Source organism: Caenorhabditis briggsae (genome assembly GCF_000004555.2).
Source record: "Caenorhabditis briggsae complete genome, chrII, whole genome shotgun sequence".
Taxonomy (NCBI): domain Eukaryota; kingdom Metazoa; phylum Nematoda; class Chromadorea; order Rhabditida; family Rhabditidae; genus Caenorhabditis; species Caenorhabditis briggsae.
The window spans coordinates 5033964-5050926 of NC_013486.2; the positions used below are offsets into that span (position 1 = coordinate 5033964).

The 16963-nt window shown below is 41.3% G+C and overlaps 3 protein-coding genes across 3 annotated transcripts; all 3 read right to left on the reverse strand.

Moving 5' to 3' along the window:
- Positions 1-1609: 1609 nt before the first annotated feature.
- On the reverse strand, positions 1610-7660 carry CBG04290 (the record flags this gene model as incomplete). Its single annotated transcript, XM_045242040.1, has 8 exons — positions 1610-2104; positions 2156-2262; positions 3031-3281; positions 3335-3572; positions 4284-4347; positions 6736-6888; positions 7120-7276; positions 7428-7660. 8 exons carry the CDS (start codon positions 7658-7660, stop codon positions 1610-1612), a joined length of 1698 nt encoding a protein of 565 aa, XP_045092634.1.
- Positions 7661-9289: 1629 nt separating this feature from the next.
- Cbr-tag-151 lies at positions 9290-13462 on the reverse strand (the record flags this gene model as incomplete). The annotated part of the gene is made up of 7 exons (XM_002630313.1): positions 9290-9376; positions 9858-10042; positions 10187-10319; positions 10704-11455; positions 11816-12764; positions 13006-13160; positions 13357-13462. The coding sequence occupies 7 exons, from the start codon at positions 13460-13462 to the stop codon at positions 9290-9292; spliced, it is 2367 nt and encodes a 788-aa protein (XP_002630359.1).
- A 491-nt stretch (positions 13463-13953) lies between these two features.
- On the reverse strand, positions 13954-16844 carry Cbr-tsn-1 (the record flags this gene model as incomplete). Its single annotated transcript, XM_002630314.1, has 4 exons — positions 13954-14148; positions 14198-15173; positions 15224-16360; positions 16411-16844. 4 exons carry the CDS (start codon positions 16842-16844, stop codon positions 13954-13956), a joined length of 2742 nt encoding a protein of 913 aa, XP_002630360.1.
- Positions 16845-16963: the final 119 nt, after the last annotated feature.

A 16963-nucleotide genomic window follows, 5' to 3' on the forward strand; every position in this document is an offset into this window, starting at 1 on the left:
AAATTTCTATTGAAATTGTACTGAATAAAGGGAAGAAAAGTAGTGATTTCAGAGCTTAAGACCTCATTTCTCCGAGCTGTCTACCGCTTAGCAGATCCTGACTACATATTCGTAAATAATTTTTTCTCTGCTTTCCAATGATATAGGTCATGTACCATAACTCCATGACCCATTTGCACCATTCCCTGGTGGGTAAAATGGCTCGAAAAATAATTTTTGGAATTATATAGCAGGACCGAACTAAAAATCGTAATTTTCCAGGTTCCTGCCAACTGAAGACTGTTAGAGGCCGATTTCAAATCATTCTCATGGGGAGCCGGGTGGCAGCACAATAAATTATGTAAGAGGTTCCGTACCCCTTAGTTGGGCATTCCTAAGGTTCATCTGAATTCCATTTGGATGACTCATAGGATTGCTAAGTCTTAAGAATTGCATCATCTTTTCATAGAGCATGGGATATAGAAGGCTCTTTGGACTCTGTCCAGGACAGAGGCTGGGCCTCCCCTTTTTCCCGTGTCTCTACCATTAGAACATTCTTGGCCCGTTAATCATTTCCTTCTTACAGGCTCGACAGAAGGCCGTCATCCCACCGTCTCCCCAGCATGCACACTTCGATATCCCCATCTACTACATGACCCCCCCCCCCCCCTCCATCGAGACAACTGGACCTGAATTCCGTGATCTCTTCTTTGTTCTTTGTCCCATTATCCTGTAAACCTAAATCTTGTCTAATAAAAGACTAATTCTTAAAGAACCTCGTGTTATTGCCTTGTAATTTGACTGCAGCTTTCCCCTAGTACCAAATTCCGACCCAATATGTTTCGAATTCCTCCCCGTGTACCAAAGTCAGTCATGTTCCCAAATATTCTCGACCTTCTCCAGTTTTTTTTCTAAATTCTCCCCCGTTCTCTCGATTCTTTGCCTTCCCAAAGTCCTCTCGAACGCCACTCCGTCTCCTTTCCAAAAACAAACTTTAAATTTCCCTCTTTTCTTCCTAGTTTTTTATCCTTCTTCGCTTCTAACTCACTAGATATTCTTTTTCTTTCAGTTCGGAAATGTTCTGTGGGAGACCGTGCCCTTTCATTTTACCTAGCTTCGTTCCCAGATTCAATTGATTACTGTTGTGAACGATTCTAAACTTTCTTTTCTCACCAGACCAAATTACACCCTTTTCCATTTTTCAAAATTTATTCCAATTTTCGCTGTCTCTCACTAAGCTAGCTGGCTTCTTTCAAGATGATAACGATGGGACAAATTAATTCAGAAGATCAGAGAATGGTGACGACGATGATATTCAGATGGAATAGCAAAGGGGCGATACAAAAATAGCAAAAAATGTGACAGATCGGATTTTTTTGAAGTCAAAAAGCATAAAAATAAAAAAAATATATTTCTAAAAAATACAGAAAAAGGAGGTCGTTGAGTAAAAGGTGTAATTGAATTACTAGACAAACATAATTTTTAAAAGGAAGAAAGATCAATGGGGCGAGTTTTCAAAAGGGTTACGGTGGTCTAGAGGAAGAATTGACTTAGAGGAAGAATTGAGATAACAAGGGAGATCAGACAATAAAAATAGAAAATATAGGGGATTGATAACTTCTGGAGGTTTCTAGACCATCTTGACGACCTGCTCCAGCATTCGTTCCATCACATCGCTGACGTCCTCATTCTTAACGTCATCTAGAATCTCTTCTTTGACTAGAAGCGGCATTTCGGTGTAGTCCAATGGCTCCTGCTTTGGCTGCAAAACTGAAGAACGACGAGCCGGTTTGCGACGAATCGAAGAAGACGGTGGTTTGTAGTCCTCATCGTCAGACGATCTGCGACGGGACGATGACTTGGATGACTCCGAAATCTGCTTTGGACGACCACGGCTTTTGGATGGTGTATCAGCATCAAGCACATCTGGAATCGCCTTTGGCAGCTTTGGACGTCCCGCGTGGCGCTTCTGAATCGGCTCATCCGTAGTAGGTGGAATTGATAACGTGGATTCATCGAGTGACGACGTCGCGGAATCATTCGAACGATTACGTTTCGTTGGCTTCTTCTTTTTCGAGCTCATTTCTGTCTCCATTACTCTCTTCTGCTTGAAATAGTTCATGAGCTGAAAATGAAAATTTTTGATGATGGTCGAGTTTTGTAAATTCTAGCGTACCTTCATTCGATTGATTGTTGTCAGGTAGAAGCGACACGGTTTGTCCGTCCACGAGACACCACCTTGCAACGATTTCAGGTAGACTGTCTCCGATATCGCAGATAAATCTGAAAATTTGGAAATTAGAGGGGGAGGGTTTCTAGGCCATATGGTGCTTTCCTAGGTCAGGAAGCCTAGGGGGCTCAGTTATGTATCTTAGGCCATGAGACGCATCGATTTGGAATTCTAGGCGATCTTATTCCCAGAAAAAGCGCAGTGAGTTCTTTCTTGGGATACTAGGCCACCAACTTTATGACAACAGTTTTCTAGGTCACCAACTCCGGGGCAAGAGTTTTCTATGCCATCGCGTTCAAAACTAGGGCATACACTAAATGTGGCGTTTTCTAGGCCATCAGATTCGAGATCTAGAATTCTATGCCTCGGAAGTTTTCTAGGCCATCCTGTTCAGAGCTATATGTCTGGAGCCCACACAGAGTTTTCTAAGCCATCTGGAACTAATGGACTGTATTATTCTAGGCCACCAAGTCTAGGAATAGCCTTTACTAGGCCATCAACACTAGGGCAAGTGTTTTCTAGGCCTTGCGCTTCAGGTGGTGTTTTCTAGGTCGTCGTGTTCAAGACTAGGACATACACTACAGGTGGCGTTTTCTAGGCCGCCAGATTCGAGATTCCGAATTCTAGGCCACGGGAGTTTTCAAGGCCATAATGCTCGGAGCTACACGCCTGTGGCCTAGACCGAGAATTCTAGGCCATCTGGAACCAATGAAATGTACAATTTTATACCCACCAACTCTTGGAAAAGATCTTTCTATGTCACGAACTCAAGGACAAAGGGTTTCTAAGCCACCAAGTTCTCTATCCTAGGCCAACCTTACCTCCTATACGTCTGTCTGTAACATTGATCTTCTTTGGATCTCCGAGCGGTTTCGTAGTGATTATCTTGACGCCTTCATCCAGATACTGAAGAATCTCCGTCTTCAGCCTCCACATAAATTCAGCATCGAACAGCAAATTATTGATGAAGATCACCGTCGCTTCACTGATCTTCGCACGAAACACGACGTTCATCAGATCACCCTCCAGAATTTCGTTCTTTCCGAATCGTTTGCCGAAATTCTTCATGAGCCTGAATAATTGGATTTTTTTGAGTATTTTTTTTCAACATTTTGGATTCCATACTTTGTGAAAATCGATTGGACGTTGGCACCCAGCTGATATGGGAATGGATTCAGCTCGATTCCATAGCTCTTTTTGCATTGAGCATAGGCGGCGGTGAAGAACACGAGCTGTCCAATTCCACAGCCCAGGTCGATGAAGACGTCCTTATTTGTTACACCCACTTCATCGAGAATCGACGCCATTTGGTTTAGATTCGTCTCTCCATAGACCTGGAAAAGCATGATTGAGGATTTTTTGACTGGAAAATCATGACTTCTAGGCGTAAAATATTTAGTTCTTGGCTTGAAGCCCCTAAAAAATTGCTCGAAAATGCGAAAAACCAAATCAGTTTACGTTAATTTCTGGCTACTTCTAGAACGTTCTGGAACCTTTTCTCAATTACCCTTTAGTTTTAGAGTTCAAAGGCAATTAATTTGAGCCATTATATGGCCATTTCTGGGCGGAAATCTAATTCTCTAGCACACACTGGTTCGCAATTTCCGAAATCTAAAAACGCCAATCGATTTCTCATGAACCCTTACCGCTAGCCCGCAATTTCCAGCATCCTAGCTCAAAGTGTCGTAAGATGTAAGGTACGGTACGCAAACACCGAACTACATTAACACCACATCTTACGACAATTTGAGCTAGAGGGCTGTAAATTTCAGGATAGGGGTCAGAAAGCACGAGAACTCCGATGGTGGTATTGATTTTAGAAAATACCAGCGTTGAACTCTGGACTTCTGAAAGTTATTCGGAAAAATTGCATTTTAAAATCAAGCTTGTGAGCCGAGAAATCTGAAAATTCGTATTGAAAATCCGGATTTTTAAAAAAGTATTTTGTTTTTTGTGGTCCATACTCCCAGGGGGCATCGAAATAGGGGGCATCGTGCTCAAAGGGGGCATACACTCATAAGGGTCACTAACTCATAGGGGGCATCCTGAAGTTGTGTCTTAGGGGGCATCCCACCATGTCTCATAGGGGGCATTGATAGTCTCATAGGGGTCATTGAGATCAATTCGAGTATATGATTCTGAACATGATGAATTTTTGTTTTTACATCTTTTTCGTAGTTTTTTGAGGAAAACAAACACAATTGCAGACTATCGAAGGTGTTATTTCGGAGGGTCAACTGGGTAGAATTTCTGCCAAAAATTCGGGGGTACAACTCATTTCATTCAGGGGTACAACGCTTGTGATTCGGGGGTACAGTTTTTTTTTGAGGGAGTTTCTGAATTCCTGAATTTCAGAGCTTGAAAACCTCCGAATTCTTAGAATTTCAGAACTTTGAAATTTCAGTATTTCGGAATCTGAGAATTTCGGAACTTCAGAGTCTGAGAATTTCAGAATGTTAGAATTTCAGAACTTCGAAATCGCAGAACTTCAGAATCTCAATATTTTTGAATTTTTAAAAATTACGACAGAAAATTTTCACTTCTCATTGCCACATTGTTCTATTTGACTTTGTGTCATATTTTTCACTCATCATGAAAAAAATTGTGGAAATTGTTCTGTGCTGAAAGGCATTAGTTTTTTTTTGAATTTTTGAGTCCCGAAACTTCAGGAAAGCTTACAACGGAGAACTGTAAAATAATCTTGACAAGTTTTACAAACTCAAGACTTTAATGCTTAATTTATGTTTTAAAACTCAGTCGATACTTTCCTCTATTACGTTGCCTGAGACTTTTTTCTCTGAGTCTCAACCTTTTTTTTTCTCAGACAAGCATAATACCAATTTTTCTCAATTGCTTTTCTTCTCAATTCTATTTCATTTTCTTCTGTTTCTCAATATTCCTTCGGTTTTTCCCAATCTTCTCTTTTTTTTCTCAATTTTCCTCAATTTTTCTCAATTTTCGTGGTAATTGAATCTTTTCTCATTTTTTCATAATTTTATAGATCATTGAATGAAGGAAGCAATCACAATTTAGTGATTTACACACAAAAATTAAAAAATCCCAAAAATTGGCCCAAAATGAGCTATTTTCTTTCGAAAATTGTTCGCACAAGCAATAAAACATCGCAAAAATTATATAATTAATTTTTTTGATTAATTACCACGAAAATCTGAGCAAAAACGATGGAAAACGAAGGAAAACGGAGAAAAACGGGATTTGCGAAAAGCTGTGAATTTTTCGAAATTTTCCCATGGAAGAGAAAACTCCCCACCTCGACCACGGCCATGGATTGATGACGTCAAAAACGATGGAAAACGAAGGAAAACGGAGAAAAATCCAAAATAAAATTATGAAAAAATGAGAAAAGATTCAATTACCACGAAAATTGAGAAAAATTGAGGAAAATTGAGAAAAAAAAGAGAAGATTGGGAAAAACCGAAGGAATATTGAGAAACAGAAGAAAATGAAATAGAATTGAGAAGAAAAGCAATTGAGAAAAATTGGTAGAGGAAAGTATTGACTGAGTTTTAAAACATAAATTAAGCATTAAAGTCTTAAGTTTGTAAAACTTGTCAAATTATTTTACAGTTCTCCGTTGTAAGCTTTCCTGAAGTTTCGGGACTCAAAAATTCAAAAAAAAACTAATGCCTTTCAGCACAGAACAATTTCCACAATTTTGGACATGATGAGTGAAAAATATGACACAAAGTCAAATAGAACAATGTGGCAATGAGAAGTGAAAATTTTCTGTCGTAATTTTTGAAAATTCAAAAATATTGAGATTCTGAAGTTCTGCGATTTCGAAGTTCTGAAATTCTAACATTCTGAAATTCTCAGACTCTGAAGTTCCGAAATTCTCAGATTCCGAAATACTGAAATTTCAAAGTTCTGAAATTCTAAGAATTCGGAGGTTTTCAAGCTCTGAAATTCAGGAATTCAGAAACTCCCTCAAAAAAAAAACTGTACCCCCGAATCACAAGCGTTGTACCCCTGAATGAAATGAGTTGTACCCCCGAATTTTTGGCAGAAATTCTACCCAGTTGACCCTCCGAAATAACACCTTCGATAGTCTGCAATTGTGTTTGTTTTCCTCAAAAAACTACGAAAAAGATGTAAAAACAAAAATTCATCATGTTCAGAATCATATACTCGAATTGATCTCAATGACCCCTATGAGACTATCAATGCCCCCTATGAGACATGGTGGGATGCCCCCTAAGACACAACTTCAGGATGCCCCCCTATGAGTTAGTGACCCTTATGAGTGTATGCCTCCCTTTGAGCACGATGCCCCCTATTTCGATGCCCCCTGGGAGTATGGGCCGTTTTTTGTTACTTTTGTTAAGTTACTGAAACTGAGACGTCTGAAACTCTAAAAACTCGAAAAGATTTCCCTTTTGAAATTCACTTTTCAGCCTCAAATCATATTATTTCAGTACTTCAACTGCTCAGAAAGCTCTCCAAAGCTTTAAAAAATCTCATTTTCCTTTTTAAAAATTCGATTTTTCCGTCCCTTAATTCTGTACCTCCGATGACCATGCACGATAGCAATTATTGAGATCCTCCACTTTCGGAATGCCCATTTCGATCGCAAGCTGGACAATACTTCCAGCAATCTCAGACGTACAATGTGGATTTCCCCAATCACCGAGGTTTCCAGTGTTGTAGGAACCAGCCCACTGCAAAAATAATTGTTTAAAATGATGAAAATGGCTGAAAAAGGCGAAAAATCCTTCTTATAAACCAAAAAATCGCAAAAAAATTGTGACTCTAAATCTAAACAGACGCCTAAAATTTGGCCTAAAATCGTCAAAAATGGTAGAAAATCACGATTTAATTGGCAAAATTGATCGAAAAGCTCTAAAAAAAGCCTTGAAAAGCATCAATTTAGACTGAAAATCGTCACTCACCGCCCCGGCGAACGGTTTGGCGACGAGATTATACATGTCGACCAGCTCGACTAATTCATCGTGTGTATAAGGCCCAAGCACGTTTTTTGGATCATCGTCGACCTTCCACTCCTTTGGGAATCCTCCCTCGGTCACTTCATCGATAAGACTACATAGGCTGAAAAAAACCGATTTTAGGTCAAAAATGAGACAAGTTTTGGTACGAACGTTTAGAGAAGAAAGTGAAAATTTCGCCGATTTTCGTGATTTTCACTTTTGGGGCAAAAACTTCGAAAATTTCAAAATTTCGGTCAAAATCGCAAACTCACTGCCGCAACCACTGAATTAATCCTCTTGGCACAGTCGTTTCGTTCAAGTCGAGCTCCAGCATTTTGCCCTCATAAAATACGGAGACCAATTTGACGATTCTTTTAACTTTCGGACGATTGTTAATCAAATCGAGCGCCATTTCCTCGGCCGTCCTTTTTCCGGGCCTTCTCGGTGTTGACGACGACGTCGGCGTTGAAGTGCCGGTGGCGGTTTCGTCGGCGGGCGGATTCATTTTGATCGACGGAAGAAGGCGAAAATTAGCTGAAAAAATCGGGAAATTTAGTGGAAATCTGAACAATTTTCAGCGATAAAACAGAGAAATTCCCTGAAAATCAGAAAGCTTTCGGCTAGAAAATCGAGAAATTCACTGAAAAATCTACACATATTCGGCACAAAAACAGAGAAATTCGCTGAAAAATCGAAAACATTTTGAGAAAAATCGCGAAATTCTCTGAAAATCTGGAATATTTTGGCGAAAAAAACAGAGAGATTCGCTGAGAATCTGAAAGTTTTCGGCTAAAATAACGAAAAATTCACTGAAAATATGGAAATTCTCGATGAAAAATAGAGAACATTCGAAAAGAAACCGCCGATTTCCATGAAAAAAATGCGCGAAAAACTTCCCGGGTGGTATCGCGTCGGGATCATCGACGATTACTGTATCATCGACGATTACTGTATCCCTTAATACAAAAGCGATGGAATTTTAAATTATTTTTCGAAGAAATCGACTCGGTTGGAGGATAAATTAGGCCGAAAACATAGCTTTTCAGAGAGGAAATTTGAAAATTCATTTAAAAAAATCGCGGATAAAGCGAAGTCGCTGCAGGACCCACACAATATTTGCTGCAATGCGCCTTTCAAATACAGTATCCCGCGTATTTTTCGATTTTGCATCAGTTTTCGCTTAAACAACGTTAAAATATAACATTTCAGATAGAAAACAATGCTTTGTATTTTTATTTAACCTAAAAAGCGCTTGAAAAATTAAAAAAATGACAAAATCGAATTTTCCGCTCAAAATTCACGCTCGTGGTAAAACTCCTTGCAAGTTTGTTCGCTATGCGCCTTTAGTACAGTATACCGAGACAATATCGGAAATTGACATTTTTGACCAATTTTAAGAGGAAAAAACATGATTTTAGGCAAAATTCAAACACATTGTGCTTAGCGGGTCGGTTTTTTGTTTGAGAGAACGCAGACGCTGTAAAAAAAAGGCGGAGCTTGTTGGTCGTCCACAGGTGTCGGTTATTTGTATTACTCCAAAAAATTAGGCGACGAAATGTAAAAATTCGACGAGAGAGTGAGAGTGTCAAAGAAAAAGAGAGCAGCAGCCGATGGAGAATACGACAAAAATTTCACTTTTGGAGGTGAGAGAGAGAGAGAGAGGGAAATTGGAAAAATTCCAAAAAAAAATTTCAAAAATCGAAATTTATGAAAGCCTTTAAAAAATCTGGAATACCTGAAAATTCAAACTTATCGGAACCCGAGAATACAAGGAAATCAAAATTCTAATTTTTTAAACTGAAAATTTTCAAAAATTGATAACTCTGGAAATCAGTTTCAGAATTTTTCTTTTTGAAAATTCCTGATTTTTGGTTTTAGAAACATAAAAATTTTGGGATTTGAGAAAACTAGATTTTTGTGAGACCGGAGAATTCAATTCGGAGAATTTTTATGAAAACAGTTTGGCTAACAAAACAAAAAAAACGGATAGAATTCAACAAATTCACGAACAACGAAAGGGAAACGTTAACAATAAGAAGAAAAAACAAGCAAAAAAGAGAGGAACAAGATTATGAGCTGGAGAAATTAACAAAAAAAAGAAGACAAAATTTCAAGAAAATTGAAAAGAATGGTCCTATTCCTCCATGGCATCCTCTTGGACCAAGCTGATGCTTTCGACACGCGAACGTTCGACGAAACGAGATGGATTCAGGTTGCGATTCTGGAGAAATGGGATTTAAAAAAAGAAAAAGGACATTTAGAAAACATATTAGGCTTAGAAACTGCAATTTTTCAAATTTTCACAGCAGTTTCAACGAGTTTCAGTCCCAAATTGTGCTGAACCACGATTTTTACCGCATATTTTACGATTTTTCAGCTCGAAAAACATAATTTTAGAGATTTTGTTGCCATTTTCATCGATGCAGCCAAAAATCGCTGATTCCAGATTAAATTTTGAGATTGTTAGACTGCAATTCGAAAAATTTAGACATTCAAAAATAAGGAATTCTCGATTTTTCAGGTCAAAAGTTGAAATTTAAGAGTCCATTTTAACTCGAAATTCTCGATTTTTGGTGGTCAAAGCATCAATTTTTGGTTTTTTGGCTCATTAAATTGAAAAATCTAAAAGGAGTTCTTGATTATTCCAGTTGAAAAATGCATTTACAACCGAAATTCTCAATTTTTGAGAGCTAGAAACTCACAAAAAGCGAATAATCCCACACGGGGAAGACGCGTTTATACAAATTAAGCATAACCGAGTCTTGCGCATTCAACTGTTGATCGAATCGACATTTCATGTGTCCATGAGTACCGACAGCTTCTTTGATGTGTCCACGACGTCCTGATGGCGTGTAGAGTTCCACTGGTTTGAACCAATCAATGTCTTCTGGAAAAAAAGGGAATTGGACTAAAAACTCTGAATTTAAATAAAAAATCTATCAAATTGGGTCATTTTAAGGTCCTTTTTTTAGACAGTTTTGCCCAAATTTTAGCTTAGGAACCCGGTTTTAACGCATGTATTTTGACGAACCTCTATTAAAGAACATGTATCTGACAACGACGGCACGGCGATTAATCTTGTATGGATGACCGGAGAGTACGGTACGTTTCAGGACGATTCGATCCGGATTCGTGTCGAGGACTGAGCCAGTGGCGACGAGTTCCTGGAAAAATTAAAATTTTCAGCTCTTTTTTCTAGGTTTTCCAGGGAAATTTTAAATTTTCTAGTTTTTTTTTCCTAAAAATCCATTGGATTTTCATATATGTTCTAGTTTTTTCTCGAATATTGAGTAATTTTTTTTCAGATTTTCCGTCATTTTCTTGAAATTTCGAGCTTTTTCCAAAAAAAGTTTTTTTCATTCTTGACAATTCTTACGAATTTTCAGCTCATTTTTCTCATTTTTCAGTTATATTTCTGCCCTTTTCCGACTTTCATACTAGCTTTCTACGATTTTTTTTCCATTCCCAGCCATTTTCAAGCTTTTTTCTTCAATTTTAGAGCCCTTTTCCTCTAGTTTTCTTCCAATTTTCAGTCATTTCCAGCTCACCTGTCTTCCCTTATCATCTTGTCTGAAACACAACACTGTCGCCGGATTAAACGTAATCGGTGCATATACAGTAGCCACAAACGTCTTCTCCGTCGGCATGAATCGTTCCAATTTGAACTTGTCCCCAGGCGTATTCGACGAAAGCACAGCGTGCGCTTCGAATTGTCTGAATCCCACGTAGAAGATGAATTTCTGATCTTCAGAACCAATCGGGACTGTACACGATGGATGCTTCTTCAGAACCATATTCAGAATCGACATCTTCTGTTCGTGAGGGAGAAGTTGGAAGAGCACGAGATTCTTCGTCTCCTTATAAGCCTCCATCACAGAGACAGGCACATTTTCAATATAGACACTTGCGAAGACTCCGTTGAATTTCTTATCAATCACTGCGTCGCCAGCATCCACATCGTTCCCTCCAATCTTGGACATCACATTCTTTTTCGTATTTTTATAATTGGCAAATTGGAAAATTCTCGCGTAATCCACTGGTAGATTCTCTTTGGCATCCCATGTAGACGTACGGAAACTCTTCAATCCACGATACTTTTGGAAACGAATTCTCGCTGGCTGATCGATCGGAGTGTCCACTTCGTCTGGCCATTGAGCGTTCTCTCGTTCTTTTCGGTACTTTTCAACTTCTGCGAGATTGATGTCCTCGTCGATTTCATCGTGGAACATCATCTCAGAAGCTGTGGTTTCTCCGGCTTCCGATTTCAGATCCATTGGAGTGTCTTCCTCCTCGTCATCTTCTGGAAAAAATTTAATCTTTCAAATATACTGGAATTTTCTAAATTCAAAAGTGATGGTGCCCAAAATAGTCCCCGTTTGTTGGTGGCCTAGAAACCCGAATTCTAAACTAGGCTTTCTCATAAAGAGCCTCTTCTTACACATTTTTTTATAAAAGAACTATTTTTTTATGGACACTCTTATCTTGAAAAATGTTCTTCTTGTCAGAAAAATTTTCCATTTTTTTCTATTGACCCCAAAAAAATTTCTGAAAAGACAGAAAAAATGCTTCCGAAAATCCGGGCCGAGACGGGCCAGGCCGGGCCCTGAAAATTCTGAAAAAAAGCCCGGCCCGGCCCGCCCGTTGCAAGTATGCTTCTTACCTTCTAGATCCTTATCCTCTTCTTCATCATCCATATCCTCATCCTCATCTTCTTCATCTTCGTCATCCTCCGAATCATCCAAAATCCACGCTGCCTGATATGAAGACGTTCCTTTTGGCACACGACGCATCTCCTTATCAGCCTCCTCCAACTCCTCCTGCGTTGGCCACGTCTGCTCTCCATCCATCGCATCTAGAGTGATCTCTGTTTCCAAACTCTGCCGCTTCTCGTCAGCCTTTGCAATGACTTCTGCACCCTTCGGTGGTGACGTCTTCAAGGGATGCGGATCAGCGGCAGTCTCGATTTTCGAAATTTGAAAATCTCCAAAGCCTGGAAGATGGATAAGATTGTTGGCGTTCCATTCCGGTCCTCTGAGGTATCCCTGAGCCTTTAAAGTGATTTTAGAAGAATCTTCTGGAGATTCAGTGGCTTCCAGATTCTCAACAAGCATATAGGAGTGTCTAGCTTGGAGGGTCAACGGCTTCTTTTTAGTTTCATTCAGAGTTCGAAGCAATTGGAGGTTATCAGTGACAGAATCCGCAGGCATCACTCCAGCATTGCTCATGCTCCATTTCGAAATAGTGAACTCGATTCCTTTTCTCACGTCTTCTTTCTTCTTATGATTCTGAATTCCACCGAGTCCTGGGACAACACTAACGATTGTTGGGAGACCAGCGGCCTTGCAAATCGTGAGCAATTGCTCATCCCATTCAGAGAGTTCCGCCGAAAGAGGCCATAGGAAGCAGAGGACGTCGGAAGCGCGGATGGCGTCAAGAACGGAATCGACATTCTCCTTGTCTGGAGTCAGGAAGGAGATTCGCGATTTGAAACGTGGAATCGCGAAGTCGATGGTGGATGGGGAGTGCGTTTGGACAATTGTTTCGTCGCACGTCGCCAATTTTTTGAGGAATTCTGAGGGGCGGGCACCGACGCCAAGGGATAGGATTGTCTGAAAAATTTAGCACATTTTGGAAGAGAAAACTGAGAATTTTAGATTTTAAAAATAGCTTCAGAACGACTTTTTTGGACCTCCACGACTTTTCGAGCTTAGCAACGTTTGGATCTTTTTGGACCTTTTCAGGGCTCAACTTGTGATTTTTTGAATTTTCTTAACACAAAATTAGCAATTTTGACCATTTTTTTTGTTAAAAAATATCAATTTTCAGTCATTTTCAGCCGAAAATCCTTACCACAAGACACGGAGCATTCGACGTTCTGCGTCTCTCCATCGCATCAGCCATCTTTCGATCTCTCGCCATTTTGAGCTGATTTCGACGAGCGTCTTTTGAGACGGCACGATGCGTGGAGTGGGCGGAGCGAGTGAGCTGTTTGACGCCTTCGCGGCCTAAAAATTTGAAAATTTTAGCTGAAAATTATAGAAATTCGTCTGAAAACTGAAAAAGTAGCCTAAAAATTGAAAGATTGCTCAAAATTTGATGTTTTTGCTGAAAATAACCTAAAAACCAGAAAAATTTGGCCTAAAAATTGAATTTTTCAGCTAATTTTTTACAGATTTCCCCACGACTTCCGCTGTTTTCTACCTCGATTCTCGGTTGTGATCTCTCCTTTCGTACGTTTTCCCTTCCACGACTTGTGCGGCTTTGCCGGCTTCTTGAAGACTCCCGCACGATGGCCAGTTGTACTCATCTGGACCATTTTTCTTTTCTTTCAGAAACAATTTAACTAAAAAAGAAATAGAAGAGAAGGAACCAACACCAGACCACAGGGAACCAAAAACAAAGCAGTCTCAGGTATAGAAAAGGCAATAAATTATTTTATTCCGTATTCTAACAGACAATAAATTAATATATTTCTTAACTTAATAAATATGTTTAGGTGTTCTGTAGGGAAAGGACATAGATGTGGAAGAGCGAAGAACCCGGTGGAATTTAGTGTAGAGGAACTTTTAAAAATTTGGGGAAAACACATTATTAAATAAAAAACAAGGCGAATAACCACCACCGGGGGTTCGAAAAAAAAGGGGGGGGGGGAAATATAACTAGAATCGGATAGGATGCATCACAGTTACACTATATTTTTAAAAAAGATATATGATGGGGATGGATATACAAAAAGGAAGGGGGGATGATAAAACTTTCTCGGGCAAAAATCATGTTTTTATTTTTAATACTAATTATTTAGATATCGTTTCCGGTGAAATCTCCGTACTCCCAGATGTTCTTTCTGCTCTTGCGAGCCTTATCCTCGGCAGACTTGTACTCATTGCACAGGGTTTGAAGACGTGGCTCACGACGAGAATCAGCCAAAGCGAGACCCTCCTCGACAAGAGACTTTCCGATGTCGACCTTCTTGTTTCCCATGTCGAAGTAGACCTAGAACAAGAGAGAGATATAGAAAGAAATACAGGAAAAAGGAACTTACAGTGACATATTCGGCGGTTCCAACCTTGTACTCGCTGTTCACGAACACTGACGAGTGTCCGTACAAGTATTGGGCGAAGGCGTCCAAAGTGAGCTGAACGTAGTCCTCATTTGGAAGCTTGACAAGAGCCAGGTTATATTCCTTAACTCCAGCTGGGAAGCTAGCAAATCCTCCAGGAATTTGGGCAAGCTTGGCGGCCTCGACGGTCTCACGGTTTCCGTAATCGATGTAAACAATCTCGGCTTGTCCTTGACGCACGCTCTCAACCTTAGCACGATACCAGAGACCGTCCTCGGAGAACTTGGCGACACACAAGTCTCCACGCTTAGCAGCATAGGATCCAGCGAGTGGTGGATGATCAGCAATAGCTTGTCTCATCTCGGAAGTCATCTTCTCAATTTTGGCTCCATCCTCAATGTTTTGAGCGGAGAATCGGAGAGCTCCTGGGGCGAGGTCAGTGACGGCGACTTGGCGGTAGTTCTGCTTGCGCTCAGAAGTGTCGGCTTGTTGGACTTCAACTTCCTCTTGTTGTTGCTCCTCGGTGTAGTTGGCCCAGATGTTCTTCTTTGCCTTCTTGGCTCTGTTCTCAGCAGCCAACAAGGCGTTGTAGTGTCCACTGCGCTCAGCGGTGAAGTGAAGAGTGGCAAGTCCAGCTTCAACAAGGGCCTCGCTCAAGTTGATTCCTCGGGAGGTGTTTCCGTCTGGAGACACGAAGAGATATCCGACAAAGTTTCCGTTTTTGTCAGTAGACTCGACTTCGAGTTGAACCTCGTGCTGGAGCACAAGTTTGCGGGTGAAGGCAGCGGCCTCATCAGCGAATGGCTCAGCAGCTCCAATAGTAACTCCTCCTGGTCCAACACGGGATCCCTTTGGGCAGTTGATTCCTCCGAGCAAGAAGGTGATGAGAACAGTTTCCTTTGGAATGTAGATACGGAGACGGGATCCTCCGGACAAGAATTCGACGACTCCTTCGGCTCTGAAACACCGTTTATCAGAACTATTCACATAATCAAGAATACAACTTACCTTCCTCCTCTCTGAAGGTATGGGAGGAACTGCTTGGACTTGGCGACGTCTCCAGCGATCTCCTGGATTCTGAGAGTGTCCTTCTTCTCGGCAGTCTTGTCAGCGAACAATCCCTTCTTTCCCTTCTCGGCATTAGCTTCGGCGGCCAGAAGAAGATCATACTCGCAGGATCGGTTCTCATCATCGGCACGGTGACGGACAACCTTGCTCAATCCACGGCTGATAAGTCCTTCGGCAATGTTGAGGTCTCCGTGCTTAATAGTAGCGCAGGTCTTTTCTGGGAAGTTGTCTGTCTTTGGTTGAACGTAGTCGATTTGCACTTGAACCTTCTTTCCATGAATTCTCTTACGAAGGAATTCGCGAGCTTGAAACATGAATGGAACATCGTAGAGTGGACGGAATTGACGGCCAACTGATGGCTGTTTGTCTTCTGCAGTCTCTTTTGGAAGTCTGACTGAGGAGAGGTGAAGCTTCATTTCAGTTCCATCCTCCTTTTGTACCACAACTGCGTCATTGAGAACGACCTCGACCACCTTGGCGCTGAAAGCCTTGCGATCTCCGGAATATCCAGAAGCAGCTGGTGTGTAGCTCTTCCACAGGCGGACTCTCTTCTCCTTGGCTTGTCGTTCAGCGTCACGAAGCTTCTGTGCTCCTCCTGTGCACAATCCGATGCTCCAATCAACACACTTGGCGTATCCTTCACGGAGAAGTGATTCGGCAATGTTTCCCTTTGGATGAATGATAGATCCGACAAAGTTCTGGTTGGAAGTGGACTCAAGAATGATTTGCACGTCACGCTGGAGAAGTCTGGACTCGACGAAGAACTTGGCTTCCTCTGAGAATGGCTCGGCGCGAGAATCATGGGAAGTTGGATTCTTGGTTGATGGAGCACGGACTCCGGAAAGTTGGAGAGTGATGTACTCGTAGTTTGGAAGGAGGAAAGCACGAACGGTAGATCCATCGCGAACCATCTCGATGACAGCGTCAATTGGCTTCTGGGCGTATTTGTCGACCAACTCACGTGGGTTATCAATCACCCAACGAATCTCACGAATGGTTCCAGGAGTGGAGCTCCATTTTCCTTTTCCTGATGCTTTGGCTTGCTCTTGGAGTTCGAGAAGCTTTGTGGTATAATCACTGAAATCGAGATACTTGTTTTCTTAAAACGAATTCATATTAAAACTCACTCAGTGATCTTTCCTTGGCGAACTTCCAAAAGACCAGCAGCTACTGCTTCCTCAGCAACATTCTCTGCGTCAGCTGGGCTGGTTCCTCCCAAATAGACACGTCCATGGTCACGTCCAGAAGTGGCGGTGAAGTCTCTAACGAATGTGACGAACTGTCCCACGAGCTTGCCACGGAGGAACTCTCGAGCTTCCCAGGCGTATGGCTCGTCTGGAGTGGCTGGTGCAGAGTCGGTTGGACGGCGCCCGAGTCGCGGAGCCGACACGTTGCTCAGGTAGACAGTCCACTCTGGTGGTGGTCCGTTCTGTGGCTGTCCTTGAAGAATGACGGCGTCTCCTGAAAGCACCGACTTGACCAGACCACGGCGAACGGCTGGCGTGGTGGATGAGGCTGGTGGTGGAGCGATTGGGGAGGCGGTGGCTGCGGCGTCGGACATTCTCTTTTTGTTTTTGCTTAAATAACCCTGAAAAATGAATTTTTAAGGAACGAAAAGCAGAGGAGACTAAGAAAATTATGACGAAAATTGAAGCCTAAAACCCATTTTTTCAGCTAAAA